Here is a 24,265-nt window from a genome sequence, read left to right as displayed (position 1 = left end):
GACTATTTTTAGATAGTTGGGGGATAATGGTCAGATTTCTCCAGCCTAGCAGAAAGAGCACTCACCAGAGTCCACCCCCATGACGAAACGACCGATGATGAGCATCTCGAAAGATCTAGCCTTCTCTCCCAGGGCTAACAAAAGAGCAGCTATCACTGCAAAGCCGTTATTCAAGAGCAAGGTGCCCTTCCTACACAGAGAGAGAGACAGAGGGGGAAAGAGAGAGATAGGGAAGAAGGGAGGAGTTCAGAATAGGTTGAATTTTCCACGGAGCAATATTGAAACAGTACTTCTTATGATTGAGGAAAAAAGGATTGGGTGAACTAATGAATACATCTTCTTTCCTTCAGTCAATTAGTGAGACAGCCTGTACCCCAGCTTCAAACCTTACAGCTCACTGAGCTTGATGTCCTTGGATATTGATTGAAAACTGCTTTAAAACTAATCCAGATTGTAGCTTTAATGAATTAACTACTTTATCATCATAACAGGCTGATGTAGGCACGTAGCTCAGTTGGTAGAGCATGGCGCTTGCAACGCCAGGGTTGTGGGTTTGTTTCCCACGGGGGGCCAGTATGAAAATGTATGCACTCACTAACTGTATGTCGCTCTGGATAAGAGCGTCTGCTAAATGACTAAAATGTCAAATGTAACTGGGGGGGGGGGGGTTGCACCCCCCCTTTTTGCCCTCAGAACAGACTCAATTCATCGGGGCATGGACTCTACAGTCGTGGTCAAAAGTTTTGAGAATTACACAAATACTAATTTTCACAAAGTCTGCTGCCTCTTGATAATGGCAATTTGCATATACTCCAGAATGTCATGAAGAGTGATCAGATGAATTGCAATGAATTGCAAAGTCCCTCTTTGCCATGAAAATTAACTTAATCCCCAAAAAACATTTCCACTGCATTTCAGCCCTGCCACAAAAGGACCAGCTGACATCATGTCAGTGATTCTCTCGTTAACACAGGTGAGAGTGTTGACGAGGACAAGGCTGGAGATCACTCTGTCATGCTGATTGAGTTAGAATAACAGACTGGAAGCTTTAAAAAGGAGGGTGGTGCTTGAAATCATTGTTCTTCCTCTGTTAACCACGGTTACCTGCAAGGAAACACGTGCAGTCATCATTGCTTTGCACAAAAAGGGCTTCACAGGCAAGGATATTGCTGCTAGTAAGATTGCACCTAAATCAACCATTTATCGGATCATCAACAACTTCAAGGAGAGAGTTTCAATTGTTGTGAAGAAGGCGTCAGGGCACCCAAGAAAGTCCAGCAAGCACCAGGACCGTCTCCTAAAGTTGCTCAAAGGGATATTCAATGTCTTCTTTTTACCCATCTACCAATAGGTGCCCTTCTTTGCGAGGCATTGGAAAACCTCTCTGGTCTTTGTGGTTGAATCTGTGTTTGAAATTCACTGCTCGACTGAGGGACCTTACAGATAATTGTATGTGTGGGGTACAGAGATAAGGTAATCATTCAAAAATCATGTTAAACACTATTATTGCACACAGAGTGAGTCCATGCAACTTATTATGTTACTCGTTATTCAGGCTGCTATAGACATCAAGACATTTCAGCTTTATATTTTTTATTAATTTGCAAACATTTGAAAAAACATAATTCCACTTTAACATTATGGGGCATTGTCTGTAGGCCAGTGACAAAACAAATCTCAATTTAATTCATTTTTTAATTCAGGCTGTAAATCAACAACATTTGGAAAAAGTCAAGGAGTGTGAATACTTTCTCAAGACACTGTATTGCCAGCCAGTAAATAAATAATTTAGCTAATAAAAGCAGAATAAAATTAATGTTAATAAGCTAACCCCATCATTGTTAAGGCCAGCCATTTTTGTCATATGATAATGGTATTTGGTCAAATGATTATGGCAGGGGTCAAAGACAGTCAGTGGAGAGAGCAAGAAAGAGAGAGAGCACCGCCCATGTTGAGGCAGGGAGAGGAAAAATAGATCCTCAGGTGAGAGTATGAGTTAAAAGGCACCATCAGTTCAACTCCTCATCTTTGCTGAAAACAGTTGTTGCCTACATTCTGATTTCATTTGGTTGTCATGGCAGGGGTCAGGGACACAGTAGAGAGAGAGAGGGAGCACCGCCCATGTTGAGGCAGGGAGAGGACGAACAGGTCATCCAGTTTGGAATTTGAGTTATAAGGCAGTCTGGTAAAGCACTTTGCACAGCAATTTACATTGCGCACAGAGAGTTCAAATCATCATCTTTGCAGACTGTAGTCAGTGGAGAGAGAGAGAGAGAGAGCATGGCCCATGTTGAGGCAGGGAGAAGACGAATTGGTCATCAGGTGAGGATATGTAATGTAACAATGGTGAACACACAAATTGGAGTATTTAAGTGTAGTCCTAAGACATGTCTTGTAGCTGTACTATTGTTTAAGTTTCATCATATTTTGGCAAAAGAAAGGCCTTTCTATTTTGGCAATAGAAATGAAGACAATGTTTGTAGGGGACTGAGCCACAAGTCAGCGGCCAGTTGAGCACAGATGACAGGGACAGAGCCAGAGGACAAATAGAAGAAATCAACATCAGCACCAGCACAAAGCCAAATCAACCACATCCCATGTTTATTGTTATCCAGAAGCGAGCTGACAGAGTTTTGCCATTTCAAGATTTTCCCTGGCTGCATTACAGTGCCTCTTTGAAGTGGGTTTTATGCTTCCATTGCACCAACTTTTTTCTTAATAAGAGGTCACCCTTTGGCACAAAATCAGACCCTACATTTGTCACCACAGGCTTTAGAAATGGGAAGAAGTCTTTTGAAAAGTTTTCAGCTCATGCTAAAAGTCACTCCTATTGCCACTCAGTTACAGTGAGTGCACAATAATCAAACCCTGTGGACTCAGTTATCTACTTCTTTAGCCAGACAACAAGAGGAAGCAAGACAATGTCTACTGAAGATTGTAGGTTCAGTGAAGTACTTAGTAAGACAGGGTAAGGCCTTAAGAGGTCATGTGGAAGAAACAGAAATCTGTACAAACTTTTAAAAGGCAGAAGATGACACAGTCCTTCACAGCTGCTTAAGAACATGCAACCATGATTACACTAGCCCTAAGATACAGAATGAAATGCTTAACTTAATGAGCAATGACATCATTTGAATAATAGGCAATACCTTCCGATCTCTTCCGATTACTCCGTTTTCCTTAGTAATTGAAGGAACGCAAGATGTCTCAGGGAAAGAGCAAGAGTCTATATGCCTGAGATGTCGACCATGACTTGCTGCCACATGAGAAATGCATAGGTCTGCAGTGCTTGAAGCGACAGGACAGAGCCTCACCAAGATGGCAATGGATGTTATAATAAGATGAAATCTAGCCCTGTCAGAATTGCATGGCCAGATATACTGTATGAAGGAGCAGCCAACATGTCGGGTAAGCACTCTGGTGCACAGGTACTGATATCAAAAAACGGTGTATGTGCACTGCGGAGCACATTGTGTGAACCTGATTACGCAGAAAGCCTGCTCAGCTTCCGTCCTAATCCAAGATTCCCTTGATTGGGTCCATCAATTGGGCATCTTGTGTGGACTGTCCAGTAAATTCAAAGTAATGTTAAATCGGATTGCAACATCAGATCATGTCACTCCTACTGCCCTCAAACCTCTCTGCCAGACCAAATGGACTGTCAGACATAAACCCATCAAAGCAGTCCTACTTCAGTATGACTCTGTCCTCTCTAGTTTAGAGAAGATGGCGGAAGGTAACTATCCTACAGCAACCACTGCTAATGGCCTGCAGCAACAATTCAAGGAAGGCAAAACTGTACTGGGTCTTGTGCTGGCATAATCTGTTATTGGAGAGCTGGAGTGCCTAGTAAATACTACAATATTATCCACACAAAAAAACACTGCAGTAAATACTACAGTAATGTCCGCAAAAACACTACAATAGTAAACACTACAGTATCTTATTTGCATATACCCTGCCCATTCAACTCCCCCATATCACAATGTGTGCCACCCATAATTGAGAAACCTACATGCCAAGTATAGACCATATATTATGTTCCCTACAGGTTATAGAAAAGAGCAGAAGCTTTGAACTGTCCGTTCAGACCCAGTCCTACCTACCTACAGGTTATGGAAAACGTTCTCTTTTAGTATTTCACCAGTAGGTTTCCTGAAGAAGAAAGCCTCCTCTTCCTTGTCAAATATAATAAAACAAAAACCCTATAGTAAATACTACAGTAATGTCCCCAAAAACACTACAGAATACTACAGTCCGCAAAAACACTACAGTAAATACAATCAGCAAAAATACTACATTAAATAATATAGTATTTACTACTTTTCTTTTACTACAGTATTTTATACTACAGTTAACTGTAAATACTACACTATAATACAGTATACTACAGTAAATACTACAGTATTGACTGTAGTGGTTTTGCAGACTTTAGTCAGCAAAAACACTACAGTGAATACTACACTATTTTTTAATGTGGGACACTCCGCTCACTGAACAGATTGACTCTATTGTAGATTTACATCCAGAGATTACTGCAGTGCAACTGCCCATGTTTTTACTCAACTGCTCATTCAGTTCTAGTGCAAAGGCTGCAGAAATTCTAAGAGGACTGCCAGTAGAAGTTTGTGGCTAACTTACAGATATTGAAGCACTGGTCAGGTTGCTCCTTATCATTCCTGTCCTCTGAAGCAGAAAGGAGCTTTAGTGCCCTCAGGAGGTTGAAGACGTGGCTGCACTCAACAATGACACAAAACAGATTAAACCATGTTGCTGCCTGTCTGATATTATCTACCAGGAGAAGCTGGATACCATAGATAGAAAAACAATATGCGAAAATGTTATTGCTGGCAGTGACAAGTGTAAACAGGTACACTATATATACAAACGTATGTGGACACCCCTTCAAATTAGTGGATTCGGCTATTTCAGCCACACCCTTTGCTGACAGGTGTATACAATTGAGCACACAGCCATGCAATCTCCATAGACAAACATTGGCAGTAGAATGCCCTTACTGAAGAGCGCAGTGACTTTCAGTGTGGCACCACCTTTCCAACAAGTCAGTTCGTCAAATTTCTGCCCTGCTAGAGCTGCTCCGGTCAACTGTAAGTGCTGTTATTGTGAAGTGGAAACGTCTAGGAGCAACAACGGCTCAGCCTCAAAGTGTTAGGCCACACAAGCTCACAGAATGGGACCGCCGAGTGCTGAAGCGCGTAGCCCATAAAAATCGTCTGTCCTTGGTTGCTACACTCACTACCGAGTTCCAAACTGCCTCTGGAAGCAACGTCAGCACAATAACTGTTCGTCGGGAGCTTCATGAAATGGGTTTCCATGGCCAAGCAGCCACACACAATCCTAAGATCCCCATGCGCAATGCCAAGCGTTGGTTGGAGTGGTGTAAAGCTCGCCGCCATTGGACTCTGGAGCAGTGGAAACACGTTCTCTGGAGTGATGAATCACGCTTCACCATCTGGCAGTCCGACGGACGAATCTGGGTTTGGCGGATGGCAGGAGAACGCTTCCTGCCCCAATGAATAGTGCCAACTGTAAAGTTTGGTGGAGGAGGAATAATGGTCTGGGGCTGTTTTTCATGGTTTGGGCTAGGCCCCTTATTTCCAGTGAAGGGATATCTTAACGCTACAGCATACAATGGCATTCTAGACGATTCTGTGCTTCCGACTTTGTGGCAACAGTTTGGGGAAGGCCCTTTCCTGTTTCAGCATGACAATGCCCCCATGCACAAAGCAAGGTCCATACAGAAATGGTTTGTTCGAGATCGGTGTGGAAGAACATGACTGGCCTGCACAGAGCCCTGACCTCAACCCCATCGACCACCTTTGGGATGAATTGGAACGCCGACTGCGAGCCAGGCCTAATCGCCCAACATCAGTGCCCGACCTCACTAATGCTCGTGGTTGAAAGGAAGCAAGTCCCCTCAGAAATGTTCCAAGATCTAGTGGAAAGCCTTCTAAGAAGAGTGGAGGCTGTTATAGCAGCAAAGGGGGGACCAACTCCTTATTAATGCCCATGATTTTGGAATGAGATGTACGATGAGCAGGTATCCACATACTTTTGGTCATATAGTGTGTATATATACACAACCGTTCAAAAGTTTGGGGTCACTTAGAAATTTCCTTGTTTTCGAAAGAAAACAATTTATTTCGTCCATTAAAATAACATCAAATTGATCAGAAATACAGTGTAGACATTGTTAATGTTATAAATGGCTATTGTAGCTGGAAACGGCTGATTTTTAATGGAATATCTACATAGGCGTACAGAGGCCCATTATCAGCAACCATCAGTCCTGTGTTCCAATGGCACGTTGTGTTTGCTAATCCAAGTTTATCATTTTAAAAGGCTAATTGATCATTAGAAAACCCTTTTGCAATTATGTTAGCACAGCTGAAAACTGTTGTGCTGATTAAAGAAGCATAAAACTGTCCTTCTTGAGACTAGTTAAGTATCTAGAGCATCAGCAATTGTGGGTTAGATTACAGGCTCAAAATGGCCAGAAACAAAGAACTTTCTTCTGAAACTCGTCAGTCTATTCTTGTTCTGAGAAATGAAGGCTATTCCATGCAAGAAATTGCCAAGAAACTGAAGATCTCGTACAACGCTGTGTACTACTCCCTTCACAGAACAGCGCAAACTGTCTCTAACCAGAATAGAAAGAGGAGCGGGAGGCCCCGGCGCCTCACAGTTCCTCAACTGGCAGCTTCATTAAATAGTACCCGCAAAACACCAGTCTCAACGTCAACAGTGAAGAGGCGACTCCGGGATGCTGACCTTCTAGGCAGAGTTGCAAAGAAAAAGCCATATCTCAGACTGGCCAATAAAAAGAAAAGATTAAGATGGGCAGTCTGAGATATGGCTTTTTCTTTGCAACTCTGCCTAGAAGGTTCACGTCTGCTGGTCTGTAGAGTTTCAACCATTTTAAGCCGTGGGGCTTGCTGGTCTGGGTAGAAATTCAACCATTTGCAATGTTTAGCTCACGCTTCACGTCTGCTGGTCTAAAGATTGATTTGTTTTTCAAGACTTTTTATGCACTCGGGGTAAAAGGGGCGTTCCATCATGTTTACATGATCTCTGATGTCACTCGGGGCGTGGCTAGTCACTGTGCATAGTTTATATGAAAAACTATTATCTCCTTAGAAGACTAAAATCACATTCCTATCTTCACCAAAATACTCTCATACTATGAACACTGATTACATTGAGGGAGGGAGGGAGGGAGGGAGGGAGGGAAGGAAGAAATCAGAGCAAGGAGCCCTTTAGATGTAAACTTGATAGATTATGTACACTTTCCGAGTTACAGTTATTACTTGATACCATCCTTAATGACACAAAATAATAAACAATATGACATGATTATTCTTTAGATCCCCACTGACCATTTCCCACATTATTTTAAGTAGGAATATTGTTTCATTATCCACTTTTGGATGTTGGAGTCTTGGCGGGAAGACTTCCTTTGTCTCACAGGGAAATTCTTTCTTCCCATAATAGTGACCAAAAGGAGTACTTTTCTGCAAACTATTTATGAACGGCTGTTAAGTCATAAAACTGGCCCCCAGGAAAGGGGGTGTTCAAACCTTTGCCTAGCAGGAATGTTTGATCCTCAACCAATGAGGGCAAGTCATGACATATGTGTATATATATAAATCTCATCTGGATAGGTTTCCCAATCTCAACCTTTCTTTATTTTCCTCTCAAAAGGATGTAATTACAGTTGGACATTCTCACAAAAGTGTAATCTCACTGGTTTATCTAATAAGAATCTCAGTCTCTCTGGCCAAACAGTTCTTTAAACACAAATGCTTCGTCCAAAATTGTTTGCTTTGCTGCATGCAATTCAACATCTATGAACCTCAAGTCAAGGACAGTTAAGTAAATGGATTCTTTGAAATGTACATTTGTTGGAGAGAATTGAGGTAAAAGAGGGTAGCAGGGGCATTGACACTGCAGTCGAGGCACTGACTAAATTACACTGAGCACAACAATCCCCAACCTTGCGAACTCATCATCCCTTCACTGAAATTAGATCGAGGAGTGGAATTGGTCCACAGACCTCTGAGAAAGAAAATTACTTTTCAGACCAAAAAACATTATGTTCCAATCTGCCCTTGAGTAAGAGAGCTTGTGTAGATTAATCTTCGTTTTGCATAATAGAATAACTACAAATCCTGGTACAGTATGTTTGGGTCAATTGAAAGGATTTTTGGGGGGTAGATGATGCCCTACTTATTTTCTAACTTCAACTCATATCTTACTGGTATACTTAGTTAGCTAACGTATTGATCCTACTTCCTGTCATACCCTCCAGGTGATAATATTTTCAGTAACATGTAAGATAGCAGACCTCCCTGCCTCCTTTACCCACATTACTTTCCTTAGCAGGAAAGACTGGTTGGGTTGTATACTGCTTGTATAAGGTTTTTATTAACATTATTTTAGCAACCAGAAAAACACATCTTTATGTGGTTGTATTCTGGTTATAAAATGTCTTCTCAAATCAAATGTTATTTGTCACATGCTTCGTAGACAGCAGGTGTAGACTAAAAGTGAAATGCTTACTCACAGGTCCATTTCCAACAATGCAGAGTTAAAGATAAGATAAAAAAAATAAGATAAAAATAGAATATTTAATAAAAATAAAGAGTAGAAATAACATGGCAATATACAGGGAGTACCAGTACCGAGTCGATGTGCAGGGGTACGAGGTAATTGAGGTATCTACAGTATGCACTGTACATAAAGGTAGGGGTAAAGTGACTAGGCAACAGGATTCATAGTGTGTGTGTGTGTGTGTGTGTGTGTGTGTGTGTGTGTGTGTGTGTGTGTGTGTGTGTTGGGGTGTCAGTGTCAGTGTGTGGGTAGAGTCCAGTGTGTGTGTGCATAGAGTCAGTACAAGAGAGTTAGTGCAAAAAGGGTCAATGCAGGTAGTCCGGGTAGCCATTTGATTAGCTATTTAGCACTCTTGTTTAGAAGTCTTATGGCTTGGTGGTAGAAGCTGTTCAGGGTCCTGTTGGTTCCACACTTGGTGCATTAGTACCGCTTGCCGTGCGGTAGCAGAGAGAACAGTCTGTGGCTTGGGTGGCTGGAGTCTGACAATTATTTGGACCTTCCTCTGACACCGCCTGGTATAGAGGTCCTGGATGGCAGGGAGCTCGGACCCAGTGATGTACTGGGCCGTACTCACCACCCTCTGTAGCGCCTTGTGGTCGGGTACCTTGCAGTTGCCGTACCGAGCGGTGATGCAGCCAGTCAAGATGCTCTCAATGGTGCCGCTATATAACTTTTTGAGGATCTGAGGGCCCATGCCAAATCTTTTCAGCCTCATGAGAGGGAAGAGGCGTTGTTATGCCATCTTAACAACAGTGTTAGTGTGTTTGGACCATGATAGCTCCTTAGTGATGTGGACTGAGGAACTTCAAGCTCTCGACCTGCTCCACTACAGCCCTATCTCTGACCTCCTCGCTATAGGCTGTCTCATCGTCATCGGTGATCAGCCTACCACCATTGTGTCGTCGACAAACTTCATGATTGTGTTGGAGTCGTGCGCGGTCACGCAGTTGTGGGTGAACAGGGAGTACAGGAGGGGACTAAGCATGTACCCCTGAGGGGCCCCCGTGTTGAGGGTCAGCGTGGCGGATGTGTTGTTGCCTACCCTTACCACCTAGTGGAGGCCCATCAGCTTAGTGATGAGCTTCGAGGGCACTATGGTGTTGAATGCTGAGCTGTAGTCAATGAACACCATTCTCACGTAGGTGTTCCTTTTGTCCAAATGGGAAAGGGCAGTGTGGTTATCTGTGGATGTGTTGGGGCGGTATGCGAATTAGAGTGGGTCCAGGGTGCCTGGGGTGATGGTGTTGTTGTGAGCAATGACCAGCCTTTCAAAACAGTTAATGGATACATATGTGAGGGCTGGGGGTGATAGTATTTGGGCACAGGGACAATGGTGGTCTGCTTGAAACATGTAGGTATTACAGACTGGGTCAGGGAGAGGTTGAAAATGTCAGTGAAGACACTAGCCAGCTGGTCAGTGCATGCTCTGAGTACGTGTCCTGGTAATCCGGCCTTGTGAATGTTAACCTGTTTAAAGGTCTAACTCACATCAGCAATGGAGAGCGTGATCACACAGTCATCAGGAACAGCTGGTGCTCTCACGCATGGTTCAGTCTTTCTTGCCTCGAAGCGAGCATAGAAGGCATTTAGCTTGTCTGGTAGGCTTGTGTCACTGGGAAGCTCGTGACTGGGTTTCCGATTGTAATCCACACTGCGGATGTAGTGAAATTATTGTGTTTCTAGCTCCCGAATTAAGAATATATAAATATATGGACAAGCAATGTCAGAGCGGCATAGAATAAGATACAGTAGAATAGTATAGAATACAGTATATACAGTGAGGGAAAAAAGTATTTGATCCCCTGCTGATTTGGTACGTTTGCCCACTGACAAAGAAATGATCAGTCTATAATTTTAATGGTAGATTTATTTGAACAGTGAGAGACAAAATAACAACAAAAAAATCCAGAAAATGTTATAAATGTATTTGCATTTTAATGAGGGAAATAAGTATTTGACCCCCTCTCAATCAGAAAGATTTCTGGCTACCAGGTGTCTTTTATACAGGTAACGAGCTGAGATTAGGAGCACACTCTTAAAGGGAGTGCTCCTAATCTCAGCTTGTTACCTGTATAAAAGACACCTGTCCACAGAAGCAATCAATCAATCAGATTCCAAACTCTCCACCATGGCCAAGACCAAGGAGCTCTCCAAAGATGTCAGGGACAAGATTGTAGACCTACACAAGGCTGGAATGGGCTACAAGACCATCGCCAAGCAGCTTGGTGAGAAGGATGGAAGAAACACAAAAAGGATGGAAGAAACACAAAATAACTGTCAATCTCCCTCGGCCTGGGGCTCCATGCAAGATCTCACCTCGTGGAGTTGCAATGATCATGAGAACGGTGAGGAATCAGCCCAGAACTACACAGGAGTATCTTGTAAATGATCTCAAAGCAGCTGGGACCATAGTCACCAAGAAAACAATTGGTAACACACTACGCCGTAAAGGACTGAAATCCTGCAGCGCCTGCAAGATCCCCCTGCTCAAGAAAGCACATATACCGTCTGAAGTTTGCCAATGAACAACTGAATGATTCAGAGGAGAACTGGGTGAAAGTGTTGTGGTCAGATGAGACCATAATCGAGCTCTTTGGCATCAACTCAACTCGCCGTGTTTGGAGGAGGAGGAAAGATGCCTATGACCCCAATAACACCATCCCCACCGTCAAACATGGAGGTGGAAACATTATGCTTTGGGGGTGTTTTTCTGCTAAGGGGACAGGACAACTTCACCGCATCAAAGGGACGATGGACGGGGCCATGTACCATCAAATCTTGGGTGAGAACCTCCTTCCCTCAGCCAGGGCATTGAAAATGGGTTGGGGATGGGTCGTGGATGGGTATTCCAGCATGACAATGACCCAAAACACACGGCCAAGGCAACAAAGGAGTGGCTCAAGAAGAAGCACATTAAGGTTTTTCTTTTTTTCTTTGTAGATTTTTGGGGAAAGCCTGGCTTCCCTTGGCATCAAGCCTGGCATTCCCTTGGCATGAATACACGTCACTGATCGCAGGTAAAGTTAGTTACGCAAAGTGGAAAACGAGATGGCAGCAAGTTGGTGTTCAGTCCCTGGCTGCACTTTATACAGGAAACCAAGGGAAGAAGGCACCAAATGTCACTGTTTTCCGATAAAAGATGCAGAAGATGGTTAGTAGCAATTCGACATAGTAAATACGATGTAAATACTCCTGCAGCCAACCTTGCTTCGCTGCATGTGTGTAGCAAGCACTTCAGCGACAATGCATATGAACGAGATAAGCAATCTGAAATTATGGAGACAGAAAACCGAAGGATACTAAAAGATGCAGCTGTTGCTACTGTATTTCCATGGACTGGATCTGACACAGTGCCAAAATACAAAGGCGTGTTTGAAGCGACAAAGCAAGCATGGAGAGGTATGTAGCCTAGCCTGATTCTTGACGTTCAATGTGTTTTTATTGTGTTATTACCATGGCACCATATCATGTAGACATAAAAGTGCTCTACAGGTTAGCATATGTGCTCCATGTATTTATGACAGTTGAGAGACAATAGACATTGTGTCACTTTACATTGCAGAATAGAGTATCCCCAAACTGTCATAAATAAACATACTGTAGGCTATATAGTGTTTTGGGCGAAAACAAACTCACTAATGGTCCCGCTCATAGAGGTTTATGTAAAGTAGCTACTTACTCGTTAGATAACTGTCCATTTGGCCCAGCTGGAACAGCGGTGCGTCTTCAATTTGTTTTTGGAATACGGAAAAAAATTCTAGAATTTATGTGGTCAGCAAAATCCCATTTGTTGAAAAAGCTAACTAACTGCTCCTTATCATCATTACGTTCCTCCATTTCTGTAAGAATTGTAGTCACGTATTCAAATTCTCTGCAGCACAAACATTCCTCATTCGCGGCATTGGAGTGTAATTGCCACAACTGCACCAGCAGTCTGTGTTGATCCGAAGGATGGGTTGGGGCTGTGGTCCAGCTACTGGTGGCTAGAGGGCAGCGGCCATCTGAAAGCTCAATTTGCCTCAATTCTTCGTCCGAATACTCAGGCTTAAGTAAATTAATAAGGGCATAACGTGCAGTTTCTAAGTAGCAGGGATTCCCTGAGTGCGCACATGCACCAGTTGTTACCCATCTCCGCTGCTGTGGCAGTTGGCTACATAAAATAATGATACAAAATAATCGCAAATGTTTTAGGTGGAAAAGTACACATTTCTTGACTAAAAACCGATAGTACTTTTGACAGAAATAGCTAATTTGGCCGTACGCTTTCAATAAAACAACGAATTTGTCCACACTTCACAGATTTCTAAATCATGAATTCACTGGCAACGGAGCAGAGAGAGGCCTGCATCCAGCAAAGGTCATGAGTCATGTGACCCATTTTTGCAGCTGTTTCAGTACTACAGGGAGAGAGAGGGGGAGAGGGCAAACTCCACTGAACTAATTTCAATGTATGGAATCACGTGGGAGTTTCCGGATTTTGGGTAAACTTCTCCTTTAATAATATAGATTGTGCACCAGTTGTTGTTAACAAAGAGACACACACCCCTGCCCTTGAGTTTACGAGACGTTGCCGTTCTGTCCTTCCGATGCATAGAAAAAACAGCTAGATTCATATTAACCATGTCCTCATTCAGCCAAGACTCTGTGAAGCATAGGATGTTACAGTTCTTCAGGTGAGGTGCCATTGATAGGATAGTCTCGAAAGGAGCTCATCTAGTTTGTTCTCCAGTGATTCGCCAATAGAACAGAGGGTAGTGGCGGTTTATTCACTCGCCGCCGTAGTTTCATTAAGGTGCCCCCACGTCGGCCTCTATATCGCCGTCTTTACCTCTTCCGAGAGTCGGGGATTAGAGCCTGGTCCCCGGTGAGCAGTATGTCCTGCGTGGCCAAGTCATTGAAGTAGAATTCCTCCAAATCGAGGTTAGTGATCATTGTTCTGATGTCCAGAAGCTATTTTCGGTCATAGGAAACGATGGAGGAATGGAGGAATCATTATGTACAAAACAAGTTAAGATCAGCGCAAAAAAACTAAAATGCTAATTGGTCAGAAGCCCGTAAAACTGCCGCTATACATACCAGCGCCAGAAAACCAGTGTACAACCAGAAAATAACGTAAGATGTTGTGCCAAATTTTGCCGCTGGGTCGTTTCACAATGGTCATCACACTTGATTTCCTCCTTTACAATGCTATCTAAAAGCAACCATTTTGTATTCCTGATCATATATTATGTCGCTGTCTCTTTCATCGACTCATTTTAGGCCATGCAGAAAGTAATCAACCCAGGTTGTATTAGTCATATGATAAATATTTATGAATCTCATTCTAAGGCTATTAAGGATGATGTATGGTGAGGTTAAGACTATTGCTTACATCATAAACTGTCACATCATATTTTACTGTCATCCCCTAATGGTCTCTAAGTCTGAGCATGTACAGGTTGTCCCTTTTTAGATAGTCTACCTAACGTTTCAGTGATGAGTAGGAGGTATAAAGAAGACACAAAGGGACTAGAACACTTCAGCTTCTATTATCTATAGCTTCTATTACCACATGCATGTAGTCTTAACCGCTCAATCACTCGGGCCACAAATCAGGGAGGGCAAAAAAGGAATGATATCTTGGCGATGTCAACACACCTCTAGAGTCTATGTTATCGCTCTCCACCAATGTCAAGAGCTGCAACAGGGGGCATCAAACTCTCAGAATCATTATGGGCCGCAGTGTGCTAATATGTCCGCACCGGGAACAGTAGTTGTAATTAAGCAGCTGCATTGCTACAATGGGAGTGAGCCGCATGGACCAAGTTGATCAAGTTCAGTGAAAACTTTTGTCTGTGAACAAGAAGGGTTGAAACCTTTAGTATTCTATGTAGGTCCATTATGTCATTTGGAGTAGGCTATAGGTAATGGACTGACACAAATACTGTTTCTGTTATTGACTTGGAGTATTATTGACTGGAGCACAGAAACAAATACGCTACAGGTCATTCAAATTCAGAAACCCTGATTCACTCTGGTAAAATTAAGCATTTCTGAAATGTTTCACCTCAGAAAATGCTATACTATTTCCACAAATTGAGAAGGAAATAATGGAGTCAAGTGAAAGGAATGAGACATCAGATGATACATGTCTCCTCCCACAGTTTCTATGGTGTCAAAACAAAATTATGTGACAAATTCCCTAACCCAGGGTATTGCAACAATAAATATCTCTATAATTCCCCACAATTATTTTGTATAGATGTATGCACTAAACAGCAGAGGTGTGGACTCGAGTCATGTGACTTGGACTCGAGTCAGACTCGAGTCATGAATTTGATGACTTCAGACTCGACTCGACAAAATGTACAAAGACTTGCAACTCGACTTGGACTTTAACATCAATGACTCGTGACTTCACTTGGACTTGCGCCTTATGACTCGAGAAGACTTGCTACTTCCCATGAAAACTGGGGAAAATTTTTTTCACACGGCCGCGCCGCTCTCCGTTTATCTGCATCTGTGAAAAAAATGTGCACCATCCACCTGTATGCATACAGAGAGCGCGCGCTGCCTGCACGTTATCCAATCACTGTAGTCCCACGTTGTTTTGATTCGACAGCATCTAAGCAGGCACATTGCAAGACAACCAATGAAGCACATCAAGCAACAACGCGCCAGTTGTCAAAATGATACCGAAGATAGTTTGGTTTGGCTATAAAAATTACGAGGTAGTCGACAAAAAACGAGTTGCAATCTGCAAAACATGCGGATCGAAGATTACAGACGGAGCTGCCACAACGTCCAACTTTGTTCGACACCTGAAGTTGCACAAAGAAAGGTAAGTTTTGAAACGAATGCTACGCACCTTATCGGATGTACCGTAACTTACTAGCTAGCTGCTGCATATTTACTGTATCAACGAGACAAACGCACGTCTCCCTTGCTGGTTCATGCTTACAAAAATATGGATTTTTGAACTGCTATTATATGGACATTCTAAAACGCTTTCGTGAAAAAACGCTTAACGTTCTTTAATGTACTAAGACAGTGTTATTAAAAGACCAAACTCTGTAAATATCATATTAATAAAGTATACTATGTACAAAACATCAGATGAGCCCAGAATATGAACGCAAACACGTTTAATAACACGCTTGCGTTTTCCTCCCATAGAAAACTATTATAAGAAAAGGCTTAACGTGTCTTAATATACTGAGACAGTAATATTAAAAGACCAAACTATAAATATCATATTAATAAAGTATACTAAATGTACAAAACATCAGATGAGGCCAGAATATGAACGCAAACACGTTTAACAACACGTTAAGTGTTTTCCTCCCATAGAAAACCATTATAAGAAAAGGCTTAACATGTCTTATGTAGGCTACTATGTATTCTGGGCTCATCTGATGTTTTGTACATAGTATACTTTATTGATATGATATTTACTTAGTTTGGTCTTTTAATAACACTGTCTTAGTACATAAGACACGTTAAGCCTTTTCTTATAATGGTTTTCTATGGGAGGAAAACGCAACGTGTTATTAAACGTGTTTGCGTTCATATTCTGGGCTCATCTGATGTTTTGTACATAGTATGCTTTATTAATATGATATTTGCAGAGTTTGGTCTTATAATATTACTGTCTTAGTATATTAAGCATTAAGCAACGTTAAGCTTTTCACGTTAAGCGCTTTTAGAATTCAGTTTCAGAGTTGCTGGTGTGCTGCCTCATTGAGGTCGTTTATGTAATTTTGGTTAATCACAACTAAGCAGAACTGTCGCTGAAGACAAAATATCACAATTAAACAATGAATGCACCCCCCTTTCACAACTCGGATGTAGTTGGTGCATCCCTAAACCCATCCAAGTACAACAGGAAACATAGTAAGACGTATACATTGTAAAGAGGAAAATGATAACACAGTCACAGTAGATCCACCATTAGCCTTCCCTTTTCATATCATGCCCAAACAGCAGACAGCGCATGGACAGAGTGCTACCGTAGTCTACAGTAGGTCTGTGAGGCAGCGCACCACTGGGATATATACAGTATATAATAAAATAATAACGATTATAGTAGTAATGTTCAGAGATGCAATAGATTATTATAGTGCAGTTCTTAACTAATGGGAATATTGTTTAGCTTATTTTTGGTTTAATTTGGTTTACTTTAGTTATTTAATTTATTCAATTATTTTGTTTTTCTATACTTTTCATGCCAACTTGCCATGGCCCCCCTAGAACCCCTCGCGGCACCCAAGGGTCCCCGTCCCCACTTTGAAAACCACTGCTATAAAGCATATGACTTCAGTTTCTTGAGGGAAAGGGCTTTCTTATGAATTTTGAAGCAGTGAAAATATTCTTAATATTGCATACACTGAAACTGAAATGTATTATCGTAAACCGTAGTGTACAATAGGCAATGAATATTAACACAACAACATTGATATGAGTAAAGAGTAGTTTCAAATACAACATGTGTGGCTGTAAAGGATTTTCTGACATCTGTTTCATATTCTTCTCTGTTACAGGTATGAAGAATACCAGATGAACAAAATCATCGTAGATGAACCACAACAGCCTTCAATCTCACAATTCCTTGACACTCGTGTAGGGCGTTACAGCCTGACCCACCCACAGCAGAAGGCCATCTCCAATGCGATACTGTCTGACTTGATTATTGATTGCAATTTCCCTCTGTCTATTGTGGAAAATAAGAGCTTTCGTCACTTTCTGGCTGTGCTGGACAGCAAGTATACCCCAGTATGTCGCCGAACGCTGACCACAAAAACAGAGAGCCTTGCTGAGGAGAGACGGTCAAAGTTAAAAACTCAATTGAGCAACACTGACCATGTTTCAGTCACTGTGGACATTTGGTCTGATCGAAAGATGAGGGGATTCCTTGGTGTCACTGTGCACTGGATGGAGCGAGATGCAGAGAGGGTACAGCTAAAGACTAATCTCTTGGCCTGCAACCGCTTCAAAGGCTCTCACACAGCAGAGCGAATCTGTGACCAATTTGAGGCAATATGTGATGAATACAACATCAAAGCTAAATTGGACTATATAATTAGTGACAATGCTGCTAACATGCCAAGGCATTTACAGTCTGCTTCCCTAGCGAACAGGAGGAAGATGAAGATGCTGGAGATAATCTTGATGATCCTGAGCTATGGCATGACTTAACCCAAGAAGACCAGCAAACCGTCGATGCTGCTATGGCAAAGAAACAGCGCCTGCAGTGTTTTGCACACACATTGCAGCTGGTTGTGGGAGACGGTTTGAAAGAAACAAAAGCGGCATGTCCTTCTCTCTCCAAGTTATCAAAACTTAGCTCCCTGCTCCACACAAGCACAACGTTTAAAGACATCTTCGATGGTGAATTTGGGGAGCACAGAGGCATCCCTGCTGCAGTGAGCACGAGGTGGAATTCCACACTGCGGCAGGTAAAAGCAGTCCTTCATTGTGATCAGCAAAAGCTCTGCGCAGTTCTTGAGAAGGCCGGGCATAAAGAACTGTCATTCACACCACGAGAGTGGAATCTGCTGAAGGAGTTGGTGGACATCTTAAAACCGTTCGGAGAAGCAACTGATTTGACACAGGGGGAGAAAGTCATTACAATCAGTGCAGTTGTTCCATCCATCTTGTCCCTCAATCACCATCTTGAGAAGCTGAAGCCTCAAGTTCGTTTCCCTGAGTGGCCTGGTCAGAGGTCTGCAGGCATCCCTGAAAAAAAGATTTCTTGGGATCTTCATTAATGTAAAAATGGCCCAGTCTCAAGAAGGGATCACTGCCCCCTTTTCAGACACAGTCTACCTGAAAGCAGCTGCCTTGGATCCAGCCTTTTGTCTGCTGTGGATTGAGCCCCCATGTGCTGGTCAACCGTGACATCAAGGCAGAGGTGGCACAACGAGTTAAAGGTAAATATTATTGACTTGCAATGCAACTTAAATGCAACGTACAATAATTTGATCTTAATCTGATATAGGATCTAATGTGATATTAATCTGACTTTAACAATAATAAAAAATTTCAGTCTTGAACAGTATCATCAACATCAGAAATAAGGGCTCTTTTGTTTCTGCTGTTGTGACACGTTTTTATTTTTATTTTTAGAATTGATCCTGCAAGATGCTGCAGAGACAGAGCAGCCTGTGCCGGTGCCTGCTGAAGAAGAACTAGAGGACATGGAAGGAGAAGGGCTGTTTGCTGCATACCATAAGAGGCAGAAAAGGGATGTTGGGACCCCACCAGCAGTACAGCTAAGTCACTACATTGACATGGCAGAAGGACAGAATGCCCTTTTGTTCTGGGCACTGAACAGTAAGACTCTTCCTTCACTCTTTCAAGTAGCCATCCGAGTCTTGGCAGTGCCTGCTTCTAGTGCTCCAGTGGAGCGAGTTTTCAGCCATGGTGGCATCATTCTGCGTCCCCATCGTGCACAAATGACTGACAGACTTTTGGCCAATTTGATCTTTTGCAAATGCAATGCAGTATAGGGGCCTCCCTCCACCTGTCCACAGCACGCATGCGCGCACACACACTCACTCTCTGCTCATCACCTGTCCACACAGCTCTCTCTCTCCTGTGGTAGGAGTTTCACATGGAGTAAGATCTGTTCATTTGCAGTGCAGGTTCCCACACTGTTTTTACTTCCAGAGCTTTGGTGTTTGTCCTTCCCCGTAAACCATTCTTTTTTTTTTCTCTCTCTCTCTCTCTCTCTCTCTCTCTCTCTCTCTCTCTCTCTCTCTCTCTCTCTCTCTCTCTCTCTCTCTCTCTCTCTCTCTCTCTCTCTCTCTCTCTCTCTCTCTCTCTCTCTCTCTCTCTCTCTCTCTCTCTCTCTCTCTCTCTCTCTCTCTCTCTCTCTCTCTCTCTCTCTCATTGTTCTAGTGCAATATGCTGTTCAAATACAAGCATTTTTTTTGTGAAAATTAAATGTTATGTTTTTTGCTGTATTTGATTAATGTTATTGTATAAAAAGGTTTAAATAAATACAAATCTTACAGACATACATGATTTGTATACATTTTATTTCTGTGGTAAGAGGACTTGAAATGACTCGAAACTAAAATGGTAGGACTTTGGACTCGACTTGAGACTTGATGGCTTTGACTTTTGACTCGACTTGGGACTTGCCTCATCTTTGACTCGACTTGACTCGGGACTCGAGGGCAAAGACTTGAGACTTACTTGTGACTTGCATAACAATGACTTTGTCCCACCTCTGCTAAACAGTACTTGAATACAGTTCTGCTGAATAATTCCAAGGAGTTTTAAGTGCTGCAGCTGAAAGGTGGCTCACACATTTGCCCCTGCGTCATGTACTATTTGTGTCTGCAGGACTTTAAGTCATCTTTAGCCTCACACCCACCAGTTTCTCAGATGAGAAGAGAGAGGGAATGGGGAACTGAGGCATGAAGCTGTACTCAGTTAATGGAGGCTTCATGTTAAATTCACTTTACACGTTTCTCTCCCCGGGGGAGGGAATATGGACTCAAATTGTGTTTATTTTTCTGTGGCTTCTCCAGGTCTGAAATCGACATTTAATTCCGTTGATATGTTTCAAAATCGGAACACTATATAGTACCCATAAAGCGCTGATTTGGGACGCTAATTGGGAAATTATACCAACTCAAGGATCCCTGGTGACATCAAAGGCCAGAAACGTCTATTGGAATCCGCTTGGCTGGCAAGTGTCCTTGTGATGGATGGAGATGTGCCTGGAGCGGATGTAGTGGTGCCTGGCTCCATGGGGGGCCTGTGGAGCATCCATTAGAGGGAATCACCCACGCCCAGGCCTGCTGGAATCCTTAGGATGTCAGCACTCAGCTCTTCCTGCCATGTTCCATCTACCGTGTCCTGTCTATCTGTCTACGTGCGTCCTGACCACTAAAGGTTCGCTCACTGAAATGCTAAGAGAGAAAGACGATAGGGAGGGAGGGAAGAAGACTGAAGAACAGATGGGGGAAGGGTTTATCTAGGTAGCCGCTTTCAAAGGTTGATGAGGAGAAGGAGATGGGGGAAGAATCCCAAAGGAGGGATGGACGGTTTGAACGTATATGCCAACTCCTCTCCTTGCTTCAATAGCTAATAGTGTGGTGAGTGTTGTTGTTGCACAAAAAAAATAAAAGATGAAGATAATAGATAAAGCTATGTTCAGGCCTTTCACTCTAATGGACATTCAGAAGTTCACTTGTCAATATACCGTCATGTGCTCCCACCTCAAAGATCACTCAACAGACAATGCCAGAAGCACTTATCATCAAAACTGGACCTAATTAACTGCAAGCCTCTGCGCTACCTTACCAGCGCAATGGTTAATCTTCTTAATAACGGAGCCATGCAGAGAAATATGTAGGCTTAAATGTTCATTTATATGCATTGATATCTATGTCAGCAAGCCTCTTCTTTTAATGCTTATCATAGGTGTGTTCCAACTTACCTTCCAATGAGTTTCGTGAGCAACGTGACGCAGAGCGCTCCAAGCAGGCCCCCAATGGCAAATATGGAGACTGTGACGGACCATAGCATGGTGACCATGTCTGCTCCTATGGGTTCTCCGTAGCGCTCCATCCATGTCTTGTTGTAAAATATCTTTATATACTGTACAGGGAGGATGAGGAAGGAAGTCAGCATCTCAGCAAAAATATTTGTACTCATTATTCACACAAGGTAAATTATTAAAATGCTTTCTTTTCCATCCGATTTCAAAGTAATGTTTGCATAACCTTTTAATAAGGTCCATGCTGTACATTTAGAAAAATGTGAACCAGGACACCTAGACAGCAATTATGGGTGAATTCACATATATGTATGTGTACACTCCCCCAATTTAGACTTAAAATTCAAAAAAGCCCTTGCACATCTGAGTTCTCATTGCAGGTGTGTTGAGAATAATGCTATAACTTCAAAGAAAAGAGAAACCCGGTTGTATCACTTATTTGATTAAAGCTTACGTGTCGGCCTCTTGGCCTTCGTCAGAGCAATTTAGACTTGAAAGTCAAAAGTTATTCACCTCTCCTGTCTGTCAGACATTTCACTATTTTCAAAGCTAACCTCCAAGTCTCCAGTCTGTCTCTGGCACTCTCTCTCTCTCATTCTTATCCTACAACCTTCCATCCCAAAAGGAAGACTTCCTTGGCCATTGAACCAGATGACCAGCTTGGCTTCTGGAGGACTGCAGCTTCATCATCAGTGGATCCTAACTTCACAAACTCTCACACACAGTCCACACCTGAAGGGACCATGAGAGGGAAACGCATGCAAAGCTGGTCTATGAGGAAGTCTAACCAGCCCAAATGATTTCTATTGACTGTGTGTGTGTGCGTGCGCCTGTGTGCGTGCGTGCGTTCGTGAGTGTCTGGACTATAATTAGCTTCAATTCATTGATTTGTGAGTATATCAAAGATGTATATTAAGAATGTGTTAGAGGGACACAGACGGCTAACTGGATTTAGATACAGGGTGGGAGACTTAGACTGCATGTGTCTAGGGACTATCAGACTACTCAGGATCCAATTAGCCAACTAATTTGTGATGTGGAAGGACAAATGCCATGGCAGTCATTTTGAGCTCAGACTGTGGAGTAATTAACTAATTAATATATATTTTTAATATTGATGTAACAAATGTATAATTTGTACAGTTCTTTATTAAAAATGTAGTTGTGTTACATTTGACTGTGTAAACCCTAGCAGTACTACTTATTTCTCTGAGAGTGAGGCAGATATATCGCATTTTGAAAAGAAAACTTGATTATTTGTCTCTCTGAAATGAAACCATCAAGTGATAGATTTTAAACAAATACATCTCTGTCATTAAACAACCCCATTCCATGATTAGATAGTGAATAAACACAACAATCTCATAATTTCTTTAAACAATAAAAGCTAATTTACCAACATTTCTGAAAATGGATATATAGCATTTTGGAATTAAGCTTTTTACATAAACATAATGTTTATGTTGACTGATCAAGGGGGCGTCATTCTTGGTTGAGAGAGGGCATTTAAAAAGCAACATAACGCTGCCTGAAAAGCATTAAAGGGCAGTGTAGTCAAAAACATGATTATCCTGTTTTTTAAATGATATTTCCACACTATGAGATTGAAATAACACTCGGAAACTGTGAAAAATGATGATAACGTCTTTCTAGTGTACAAGCTTTTTGGAAACAAAACGCCTGAAATTTCAGCCTGTTCAAGTGGGAAGGAGTTTTGGCCCACAGCATGACATCCCAATCTGATCTGATTATTCTGACCAATGACCAGTCATCTTTTATTTGCATATGTATTCTCCTACTTTGAAGGGCTCTATAGTCTACATCATATCCGCCAATCAGACTGAGCATTTCAATGGCAAAAGGAGGCTCAGGGAAATAAATGATACAAAATATATTTGATGGAGTTATTTTCATGAAATAAACACACACATTGATATATTAGACATACAATGATGGCTTTAAACTTAGTCAGGTGACAGAAAAAGTTTAGACATTGTTTCTGTCAATTACTAGTTTTTGGTCTGTGTCATTTACTTACATCTACGATACAAGCCTGTAACCAAGGCTGACACTGACCTTTGGTTTTCTCAGCTTGTCCACAATACAGATGTATGATCTTAATTTGAGCCTGTTTGCTACAGCAGGAAAATATTCCTGCAACCACAGGAAATGTGAATTATTATGTGGATCATAATTAAATGGACATTTTCGTAAGGGTAGATACATTTTTCGCAAGGGAAATTAAGTCTGGAATTTCAACGTGGAAATTAGAAACTTCAGAAGCCTTTTTAAACCTCAAATACACTACAGGTTTTGCATTGCAGGAAAGTTATCCTGCAACAGGGGGATCAAATTAAGATCCTACATCTGTAGGCCCAATTATCAGAGGAACCCCACTGTTCTGGGATGAATCAGGAGGTGGGTCTTGGGCTTTAATCCATACTACCGTCTAATTTCTCTACGATGTTTCCTGTTATCAAGGAAATCAAACAGCATGTTTGCACCATAGGCCTCACTGTATCTAAATTAGCAGAGGGAAGCTGTTAAAAGTGGTTACACAGCCAAATGCACAAAGGGGCCTTTTCACGTTGTGACGAGTACTGAGGATACGAAGAGGCAGGACGCAGACGCAGGAATCAACAATGTAAAGGTTTACTTAACACTAAGCAAGAGAAGAACAACAAAGAGCGAGTACACGACAAGACACTAACAATCACACACAACACAACACTGAACAGTCCAGGGCTATATAGGGGTGGTGATGAGATGATGAGGTGCAGGTGCGCTGGAGGTGTTTAGGGTGCGTTGGGTTTCCATTCCAGTGTTGCCGAGGTGGTGCGCGCAGACCGGTGGCTCAGTAGACCGGCGAATCAGAGCACCGGAGGGGAGCAACGGGAGGAGACGTGACACACGTATCACAAAATGCTCTCTACAAGTTTCTCTCTATGTTTCGTCACAGACCCTTTATTGTGTAACCGACTTTTTAGTAGTTTGGTTCAATTCAGGAAACAAGGTTAAAAGCTTTCTGGCTCAATCTCTAATAAAACCTTGTACTGACTGGCTTGGGGGGAGGAGTGCTGTTGCAGCACTAGCCTATACCATGGTGATATAAACAGCAATACACTGTGAGGATAGCTCCAACCC

General features: G+C 42.3%; 1 protein-coding gene across 1 annotated transcript in view; it reads right to left on the bottom strand.

Annotated features, from left to right (window-relative positions):
• The window catches only part of LOC123491681 (solute carrier family 2, facilitated glucose transporter member 9-like), a 92,552-nt gene that overhangs the window by 10,360 nt on the left and 57,927 nt on the right, over positions 1–24,265 (bottom strand). Inside the window, exons 4-5 of the mRNA XM_045223321.1 lie at positions 21,062–21,222; positions 66–190 (exon numbers count right to left, since the gene is read on the bottom strand). Of these exons, the coding sequence (XP_045079256.1) occupies positions 66–190; positions 21,062–21,222 (286 nt within the window). The remainder of the gene's footprint in view (positions 1–65; positions 191–21,061; positions 21,223–24,265) is intronic.

Source organism: Coregonus clupeaformis, chromosome 10 (genome assembly GCF_020615455.1).
Source record: "Coregonus clupeaformis isolate EN_2021a chromosome 10, ASM2061545v1, whole genome shotgun sequence".
NCBI classification, from domain to species: domain Eukaryota; kingdom Metazoa; phylum Chordata; class Actinopteri; order Salmoniformes; family Salmonidae; genus Coregonus; species Coregonus clupeaformis.
Note: the sequence above shows the minus strand (reverse complement) of the source record. Positions and strands in the feature narration are given on the sequence as shown.